This window comes from Sinocyclocheilus grahami, unplaced genomic scaffold (genome assembly GCF_001515645.1).
Source record: "Sinocyclocheilus grahami isolate Dianchi unplaced genomic scaffold, SAMN03320097.WGS_v1.1 scaffold371.1, whole genome shotgun sequence".
Taxonomy (NCBI): Eukaryota; Metazoa; Chordata; class Actinopteri; order Cypriniformes; family Cyprinidae; genus Sinocyclocheilus; species Sinocyclocheilus grahami.
Genome location: NW_015505550.1, coordinates 817,719 through 828,026, shown reverse-complemented (window position 1 = coordinate 828,026; position 10,308 = coordinate 817,719). Strand labels below are relative to the sequence as shown.

Sequence of the window (10,308 nt, the reverse complement as noted above, 5' to 3'; positions counted from 1 at the left end):
AAGAGAGAACCATTGAGGCTGCATTTGAAATACCCTCTCATTAGCGTTAACTGATTTTTTTTGTAATTTGATGCAAAGGTGATATAATAAAAAAAATAGTGTTATAAATGTAGACACATAAAAATAAAATACAAATATGAAAAACTTTCGAGGATTTACGATGCTGACGACCGTTAAACGCGTTGTCACAGTCTTGTGAAAAGGGTCCATCAGATTATTAATATTTCTCAATTTTAAGATTGTTTTGTCACCTGGTATCTGTTACTTTTCTCATCGCTAGTCAAGATGGACTAATCAAAGTTGTTTTTGAATAAAGATTGAAAAAACAATTGTATAGAAATACACGAGGAGGATTTCCATTTTGTGCGTCTAGTATAAAGCTCTTGAAATTAATAAATAAAACGATTATACTCTACTACGATGTTGATTATAAACCTCCGCTAGATGGCAGAGCTGGGTTTTTCAGACGTTCGCCTCCATCGAAAGATTTGACCGAAGAAAAGAGAGAAACGTTTGGCCCTCAAATAATAGTTTTGCTTTCCATTTTATATATTTTTATTTATATCGACGGTACTTTTGCTCATAGTGGCATCTTCTGGAAAATATGACTGAGGATATTTTAACCACTCTGAAAATACTGATCATCGGAGAAAGTGGAGTGGGCAAATCCAGGTAATTATACTTCAAGTTTAACGTTACCGAACGCCATCTGATGCAACAACAACAACAACACATTCACGAACTGCTTAACGGTATATTAAAACAACCTTTCCTCGCTTTAGATAGGAACCTCTGAATGTTTGTCAGTTCAGTATTCTCAGATTCCCATACCACATATATGTGCAGATGTGTGCATATGTCATAATTTGCTAGAGAGAAGGAAAGTACAGTCTCTGATTCACCTTTCTTTCCCCTCTTCTCTTCCTTAGTCTTCTTTTGAGATTTACAGATGATACATTTGATCCAGAAATTGGTGCAACGATTGGTAAGTATGTAAAATCATAGAAGTCCAACACACATAAAAAGCAGGTTTAAACACGACAGTATTCTTATCATGTGTAGCTAAAACAGACATTCACATTGTGTTTTGAGTTTCTGATAACTGATATGTAGAACAATAATAATAATTTCGTTTAATTGTTTGTCTTTATAATGTAGTGAATACAGAAACCCAACCAAATCACAGCTCGCATTGACGACTATCACACATTCCTCACTAGTGCTGGTCTGACTTGAAAAACAGCTTTACTTGCTTTGTTGATTTCTGGACCTAAACGTTACATTTTAAATATTGAAAAGTATATTTATCCACATCAAATCCCGTTTAACAGCTACATGTTCTCACTAGTGTCTTTACACTGGAGATCAATGAATAATTTACTGGTTATTATTACCATATATGTTGTGGAAATTCATTGGTTGTTCAAAGCTGTGGCCATCACTTTGACACATTTAGGTTGACGCGTGTTGATGTGACCGCTGTCTTCTTTTCAAAGCCCCCCAATCCAATCCAAACCAAGCAAGTCCAGATCTCCTTCTTTGGCTTCCTCTGGTAAATCTGTCAGTGCTGTGCTCAAATTCAGGAGTGCTTCATGCCTCCAGATCTTTCATTCACAGAGTGCTGAGAGATTTATTCCCCTGTCATCTTTACACATACTTTCATTTTTCTTTTATGAATGTAAATCGCTTATGTTTGTAAGTGATGTGGCTTTGCTTAGTGATGAGACAGGTGGTTGAGTCGTCCTATTTTCTTTTTATCTTTATGTAATAAACCAACAATTCCCCATTCAGCTATAAATTCTGGTCTTTCTAACTTGTCGCTCTGGGCTTGTTGCCTGACAAATATCTTGGGCCATTAAAAATTAAATCTGTCTCGCTATACATGTATGGTTTTATCATAATCCTCATAAAACATCTAGACTGTATTTCCATATATGATTGTGAATCTTTTTGAATATTCCACCTGACTGTTTACATTTGCTAGTGTTTGTATATATGTGTGTGTATTTTAACCATTTTTTGGGGACAAATATTTTGTAACCATCTTTTGGTGACAAATTTGTACCCAGAAGTGAGGTAAACCTGACAAAACCTTTCTGTTAAGGTTAGGGGTTGGTTACAGTATATTTATAGCAGAGAGCCAGAACTCTTGCTTGTTTGTAGGTGACCAAATACTTATTTTACCGAGGAATTTACCAATTAATTCTTTAAAAATCCTACAATGTGATTTTCTGGATTTTTTTTTCTCATTTTGTCTCTCATAGTTGAGGTATACCTATGATGAAAATTACAGGCCTCTCTCATCTTTTTAAGTGGGAGAACTTGCACAATTGGTGGCTGACTAAATACTTTTTTGCCCCACTGTAAAACTCTTCCATCTACACTTGACCCTCTAAAACAAGCACTCTCTATTCTATCTATCATAAAAAAAAAAAACTTGCTTCGGGTACTGAATTAGACTAACCAGGACTTGTCACCGCACTTAAATAATGTTGCTCTTTTTTGGTTTGATTGCTTCTACTGTCATCCGTTGTGAGCCGCTTTGGATAAAAGTGTCTGCTAAATGATTAAATGTAAGTGTAAAACAATGAAAGTTGATATGGTATTCTATATGTACTAAACACATAATTTATTTCCATTCAGGTGTAGATTTCAAGGTGAAAACCCTGGCTGTGGATGGGAACAGAGCAAAGCTTGCAATCTGGGTGAGCACGTGTTTTATCCCGACATTTAGAGATTTAGAGTTGCACAGATTTATGTTTTGTGAAGTTAACTATTTTCCCTCACTTTTTGTTAGTTAGTTATTTAGACATATTTAGTCTCCAGGGCAATCGTGTCTTAGTTTGGACATTACTGTAATGTATTAAGTTCTTATAATGCTTGTTGACTTGCTGTGTTTTACTAATGTAACACAAGATGGCAGTGTTTTTCTTTTCTTTTTTTTCTCTGAAGGCAGGCTACTCTTTTATAATGTCTTATATGTCAACATATTCATTGCTACATATTATTTAACACTATTTGCCTTGATTTTGTTTCGTGTTTACAGGACACAGCGGGTCAGGAACGTTTTCGAACTTTAACACCCAGTTACTACAGAGGAGCTCAGGGTGTCATTCTGGGTGAGCAAGCATGCATAAAACAGTTTTTTTCACTATTATACTATTTAACAAAAAAAACAAACAACAACATGAAAACGTTGTACCACTTTAGAATAATCCAAAGTTATACACTGATAATTATACACGATAAACTGGAATGGTGTCTGAACCATAAAATGTTGTGATTTAAGTGTCATTTCTAAATTGTCCCGCTCGGATTGCGTCTTTTTAGTGTATGATGTCACTAGGCGAGAGACGTTTGCTAAGCTGGATAACTGGTTGAATGAGCTGGATACATACTGTACAAGAAATGATCTTGTCAAAATGCTGGTGGGAAATAAAATTGATAAGGTAAGTTACATTTAATGCACTTAATGTGTTTTTATTTTAAATTAGTTTTGTTTAAAGCTGTACAAGTCCAGCAGAGTCTTTGCACTCATTGTCATATATTTTCCTTTGGTCTTTAAAACACCTGCCTGGACTCAGTTTCCAAAGCCTGACATAGATCTGCTCTCTGTTTGCTTTTTCAGCTTCATCTCTACACTGCTCTATATGTATCTATAAAAAATAGTAGTTATTCTAGATTGTTAAATACATAATGCTGATGTTGTCATGGAAAAATGGTTCTGTATTTGTAACTCTAATGAAAAACGATGCCTAATTCAGAGCTGTTTTTCTCTGTTTGCGTAGGAAGACCATGAGCTTGAGCGAGAAGAGGGTCTGAAGTTCGCTAGAAAACATTCCATGCTTTTCATAGGTGAGTTGTCGCTAAGATTTGCCGAAGAATTACTTGAGCCCTCCTTACTCACTAATACACTAGCTTTAAATAGGAATACACTAACCGTTTACTTTGGTTTCATTTCCAATATTTCGTTTCAAGAGTCATCATCTTCACACATGGAAAAATCTGACTTTTGACGTAAGCTAGGTTATTCAACTGCCGTAATACTCACAGGCTACTATTTTTAAACACTTGGGCCCATTTGCTAAAAACAAAGATTATGTTATTTAATTGAGAGATGGATTGTTTGTATAAGTCGTGCATTCATTTATTATGACAGTAAATTCAAGTCAGACTTTACAATGGTTCTGATTTATTTCTCATTTGAGCTTGTGTAATCGTAACAGTTCTGTATATGTATTTGTGGGTGACGTGCCGCATTCTTCTCCACTGTGGGTTTGATTTGTAAGTCATGTGACACGCCTCATGAGTGGGTATGTAAGCAGCAATCTGTCTGAATTAGCCGTGAAGCCCTCAGACCAAATGAAATCTGCAGATGGACACCATGGCTGCGGTCTGTGTGCTTGAGGCCAATGCTATTTTTTCAGATTTAATGTTTCCTAATCGCTTCTACTTTCTCCTGATTTTTTTATATTAAAGGCCAAGTGTTTCTTATGTTTTTGCAGCACACCAGTCTCACATTTCTTTTTTTTGTTGTTGTTGTTTTTTTTGTGTGTTTGTTTTGAAAGAAATTATTCAGCAAGGATGCATTACATTGATAGTAAAGGCTTATATAATGTTACAAAAGATATATTTTTTTAAATAAATGCTTTTCTTTTGAACATTCTTTTCAGCATAGAGTCTTGAAAGAAAAAGTTTCCGTTTCACAGTTAAAAAAAATGTAAGCAGTTTTCAACATTGATCGTAATAAGAAATGTTTTTGAGAACTAAATGATTTCAAATATAGATACAAATATATATATAGTGATTGGTCATGCCATAGATTTCTCCAGGTGTTACAGACCTCCTTTATGTGTAGTGTGTGTGTTCACTTGTCTCTCTCTCTCTTTTTCATACAGAGGCCAGTGCAAAGACGAGGGATGGTGTTCAGTGTGCATTTGAGGAGCTGGTGGAAAAAATCCTGCAAACTCCAGGCTTGTGGGAGAGCGTGCACAAGACAAGAGGAGTTGCCCTGTCTGAACTCTCTGAAACTGGTCAAGGAGGCTGTGGGGCGTATTGCTCACTTCTCTAACACAAAAACTGTTTAAACAGTGCAGGTTAGATTAGTTAACGCTTATGTATGCAGGATACATAAACCTTTTTTGCCTATGTATCTGTGCAAGCACACAAGCAAAATTCAAGAACACTCATATCTCATGCTTAAAGCATTAATCATTTAACTGGTCCAGCACATACAATATTAGAACAATTGCTGAAAAACTAGATAAGCCTTGGGGGGGACCTTCCACATTTTTAGCAATGAAATTAATTTAAAGAGCACTATTGAAGGCATGCTCATCATTTATGTTCGGGAGGTGGATAAAAAAAGCTTAATTACTTCATTATACCTCAGATCAGTTTGCATATTTCTCGTAGTGCTTTACTTTGTTTTGTCCCAGTGCCTGTGTTTCTTATTTAGGGAGAAGTAAACACTCATCAGTCTAACTCGACCTTTCAAACTGCTGGAATGAGACCTCAGTAGAACACAGATTTCCATCAACATGCCCTCGCTTGATGTCTGCAACGTGCGGAACTCCGTTCTTTCTTTATCTGTCCATCTTTGGATCCCACTTTTTCCTACTGTCAGTCACTTGTTAACTCTCTTTCCTCTCTCTCGCTACATGTATCTGTCTTCAATTCAGTTCTTTCAGTTCCGTCTCTTTTTCTCTGTCCCTCTGTCCCTCTCTACAGAATAATAGAGTTACCAAGATTTTGGATCTGTGTTTTACTACTATTTATTGACATGGACCGCCCGCATAAAAACAGGTTTTTGAAAGGTTTATAAATCAAGCAGATTGGCACAATGCGTCTCTGTTATAAATATAAAAGAGGGTAAAAAATAGCTGGAATAGATTAACAAGAAAAGGTTCTTTTTTTTTTTTTTGATGGGAACTTTTCGCCTGCAGACTCATGGACACAGTAAAACTTACTGTCTTGACATGACTGTCCATCTCAGAGAAAGAATTTTTTTTTTTTTTTAATCCTTCGAGTGAGTCATTAGGGTGTGACTATAGATGGCTGCTTTTCACACACAGAGAAATGGAACAAAAGAACAAATTTAGAAATAATAAATGTTCACCAAAAAAAAATCTATGACACTGAACAGCGATGCCAAATGAATATTTCCATTCTCCTGGTTTAATCTGGACTGTTTAGTCTGTTATGTTTGTTTTAGAGAATCATCCAGGGGGTCCCAGATGTCTGGTCTTGTGTTCATTGCTTAATAACTGGGTGGTAAAATCCTGCTGAGAGCCAACCTCAGTTCCAGCCGTTTCAGAAAGTGTGTGGCACATGTGGAAGGAAACGCTGGGTTATACACCCACAGACAATTTACTTATTTTGAGCATTTATGCGTTCCTTTTCACTTGTTTTGAAAATGTGAATTATTGAGCAATTATAAATGTGTCGTGTAGTTTCCAGTAGCATGCAGTGATGTCTTCTGTGCTTTTTATGGCAGTTATATGTAATGGTGTATGCTTTGACCATTCACTACATATCAAAATCATCCCATATGAGGTAGTTAATCACCATTGATCTGAGGACACCTAACTAATTTTGGTTTGGATTCCTTAAATAATCACATTGATATTTGTATGGAAGTTATTGCTATTCAGCACTAAATCCAATGAATACACAAGAGTGCATACTGTTATTGCACATTAATTGCTGTATGTAAATACTTGCTGATAATGGTCATAAAAACATTGTAACGTTGATGTTTGACTCTCTGCACTATAATGCTGCACTTCAAATGACAATATTTTGTCTTTGAATACCTTTTTCTCTCTCTTTCACCTTCTCTCATACTTTTTCCAGCAGTGAGTTCTTGTTAAATATGACCCACCACAGGAATGTATCTCCAGGCCTCTGTGATTTCACCGTTTCCCGTTACATTTCTGCGTGAATACTGTAGTTACTGAAGTGTTTGCTTATTCATGTGTTCAGACGGCATCTTGATATGGTTTCTCCAGCAGTCCGATGTGGGTGAATCCAAATTCTTGCATTTGGACAGACAGGCAGGTCCGGTAACCATAGTGATTGCAGGTTTCTCACTGTAGATGTGTCTTCAGAGCCGTTTGACCAGGAGGTGCGTATTTCCAAGTAGACACATGAAGGCCTAGCCGAAAGATCTTGGATAAAGTGCAAAATGTTTTGAAGAAAGTATGTGTCGATCATACATCATCGGCGATTTGAGGTGTCTATACTGTATTGTTCTTATATGACTGGTTAGTCCTGTAATTCAGTATGTTATATTTCCCCCGAAGTCTTCTCTAAATGCTCCCACCTGCCAGTTTCATCTTTCTCTTGGATCAGAAAGGGATATTCCAAGCACAATATTATAATTGTATGATATAATACTGAGGCCTAATTACTCTGCTGGTTAGGGCATAGTTAAAAACCTGGTTTGGACCAGTATGCTGAGGATCACTGTCCAAAATTCAACATGTGTGGGTGACCAGCCATTCTGGTCTTTTCAGGGTAAGGATATAAATCAACTTTCTTAGGCCCTTGTATTGAGTTTTGAATGCTGTATTACTTTCTGTTCAGCCAGTTTAGGCCATTTCATTTTAGTAATGTATTGTTTGTTCATTTATTTGCATTGGAATTTCATGGAAAGGATTTATACATCTCCAGAGCTCGAAATACTGCACTCTTAATTTTATATAAATGCATAATACAAAAATAACCAATCAAGGAGTTGCTGAGGTCCTGTTAATTTTTCCTTATTTTTGTCATATATATTTTTTTGACAAAAATATCCTGTAAATATAGATATTTTCACCACATATCTTCATTCTAGTCAGATTTAGAATGACTAAAATGGCATCTAATTTCATTCGCATGTTTATGTTATTACGTTATGTTTATGTGTAATCTCATAAGATGTGTTTGGGTTAATTGATCGCTAACAAAGTGCTTCAGTTTTCCATTATTCATTTACTGTTCTGCCACAGCAATCAGATATTATTGACAGTCAGCCAAACTGCATTTTTATTTAAACAGAAATGTTGTTGGTGCATTTTTAATATCTAGCATTGTGTTTGTGTTTTCCCTCGTCTTGTATATTGTCATCAATATGCATATTTTTAGCCTTTAGTCAGTGCTAGTTTAGCAATTTAGTTGGTGAGATTAACACTTCTGGAATTTGAATTTGTGTTGCCATTTGTGGAGCAGTAATGATAGACTGTTGAAGATCTTTAGGTTCTGTTTTATTATCTGTTTTATTTATCAGCCTATGTCTTGATTCTTTCTTTCCCCTCCTCTCTCTCTCGTGCATGGCTCAGTGATCAGACCGTTTCTCTGTGGGCTCATCACACTTTCCTCCATGAGATCATTATAAGACTGCAGTGGTGGTTTCTTTAGGTGTCGAGTTCCCCAAACATCGCTGCATTTGGCTTGCTCTCACACCCTGCTCTCGTTATCAGTCTGATTGATTTGCCGTATCGGCCGCGGGGAACGGAGACAAAACAGTTGTGGTTTGGAGAATGGCTTGCGGAAAGGGTCTGGGTTTAGTGATGATTTCGGGATCTGTATTTCATTCTAGAGACACATTTAGCACATCGTGCTGTATATAAACCAAAGGAACAATTTAATTAGACTTCTATGGTAAATGCAACTTAATGGGGGGTGAAATGCAGGGTTTCTTTGTACCACATGTCCTCTAGTTACTGCTGGCATATTTGGCCAGTTTTGAAGCCTCAGATAAGCGTGACATTGGTTTGAAAAGCAATTTGCTTGGCTGCCATCCATTTCCAAATCCTTCTTAACCTAGAATAAGACTGTCTGAATCTGAAAACATTAAGTATCATGTTGATTAGAAATGTCTGTGGTATAATGTGCATAATTTCTTTGCAATAATCATCTACAACTGTCATAATAATTTGCCTCCAAATGTATAAAATACATAAACTATCAAAATAACCACAGTTTATTCTCTCTAGATAAATAGTTGTTCTGACTAGTTGGCTATGTACTTTGGAAGCTGACAAGCTTTGTGTGGCCTTTTAACGACATTTTAGCAGCTGACTTGTTCACAAAATCATTCTTTTAACAAGTGTTGGTTGGTTGTAATAACTTTCCTATCACTATGCTGAAACTGCACAATCTGGGGAAAAAAAAGCAAATATTTACTTTCAGTGGTACAACACATTGTCACTGGGGCAGTACCCTCAAAGGGGCAAGTTTGTACCATTTCTACCCTTAAAGAGTACATATTACTACCTTAAGACAGTGGTTCTCAATTGGGGGTCTCCAACAAAATGTCATAGCAATTTGTATCTATTTTACATTTTGGTGAATTGGTACAATATGTATGAATTCGCATGATCTCATTTGTGCATTTTTGTATGATCTGTTTATACCCCAGTGGCGGTCATATTCAGAAATGGGGTTTGGGGTGAACCTTCATGTTTGCTTTTATTCTAAAAAAAAAACCAAAGATTCATATTGTACAGATTCGGATGAAATCGCCCTGTAAACTAGTTACACTGAGATCAGTTTGGGGCCTCAGCAAACTTCCAAGGAGTCTATAGGATGACTTAAAATGTTTAATTATATTATAAAAAATCTCAATACAAATGCTAAACAAAAAATGTAAACTGAAATCATATTCTTAATCTGTTCACATTTCCCTCCCAGCCCAAGTCAATTTTGGTTAATTATTTTAATGTCAACACAGTTTCTGTTAACAAATCTAATACTTTAAACTATCGTAATTACAGCAGAAATGCCAGAGGAATTATCTTATTTAGTATAGGGATCCTTCCATTGTCAAGTGAAAGAGGAACCACTGCCTTAAAGTTTATTTAGGATACTTATATGCACCATTTAGGGTAGATACAGTGCAAAGGCTTACCTTTTGATGATACTGTCCCAGTGACGAGTTAAAGGTGCATTTGTTGCAAAAATTTTTCCTACAGTGTGGCTGCTGCTGAGAGCTGACCAACCAGCTGTTTAAGCCAGATATTTTAGGCAAAATTTCATTAACACACAGTTGAGAGAATTAAGCAGAAATATGATGATAAAATGACTCAAATCACTGGTCCCTTACTTCAATCTTTGAAACAAACCTTTAAATTCCAGTTCTCAGCTCTGGACAGATGATGGTACTGGCTGTAAATTCTATTGCACACGATTTAGATTTGGCTGTCCACTCTCTCAAATCCATCCAGATTTCAATCTCTATATTTGACAGAGCTCTGACATCCCATCCCCAATTTAGCTTTCTTCTCTTTCCTCGCCTTTTGCTTTCCAGACATTGGATGTGCA

The 10,308-nt window shown here is 36.3% G+C and overlaps 1 protein-coding gene across 1 annotated transcript; it reads left to right on the top strand.

Annotated features, from left to right (window-relative positions):
* Positions 1 to 479: 479 nt before the first annotated feature.
* On the top strand, positions 480 to 5,954 carry rab18a (RAB18A, member RAS oncogene family). The gene is made up of 7 exons (XM_016230488.1): positions 480 to 672; positions 930 to 985; positions 2,644 to 2,705; positions 3,047 to 3,119; positions 3,331 to 3,449; positions 3,789 to 3,855; positions 4,899 to 5,954. The coding sequence occupies exons 1-7, from the start codon at positions 605 to 607 to the stop codon at positions 5,069 to 5,071; spliced, it is 618 nt and encodes a 205-aa protein (XP_016085974.1). The 5' UTR covers positions 480 to 604; the 3' UTR covers positions 5,072 to 5,954.
* The last annotated feature ends 4,354 nt before the right edge of the window (positions 5,955 to 10,308 follow it).

Coding starts and splice junctions, on each gene's coding strand:
- rab18a (XM_016230488.1), top strand. CDS start 605: ATGACTGAGGATATTTTAACCACTCTGAAAATACTGATCATCGGAGAA. Junction 2,706..3,046: donor GAGCAAAGCTTGCAATCTGG/GTGAGCACGTGT, acceptor TCGTGTTTACAG/GACACAGCGGGTCAGGAACG. Junction 3,120..3,330: donor AGCTCAGGGTGTCATTCTGG/GTGAGCAAGCAT, acceptor GCGTCTTTTTAG/TGTATGATGTCACTAGGCGA.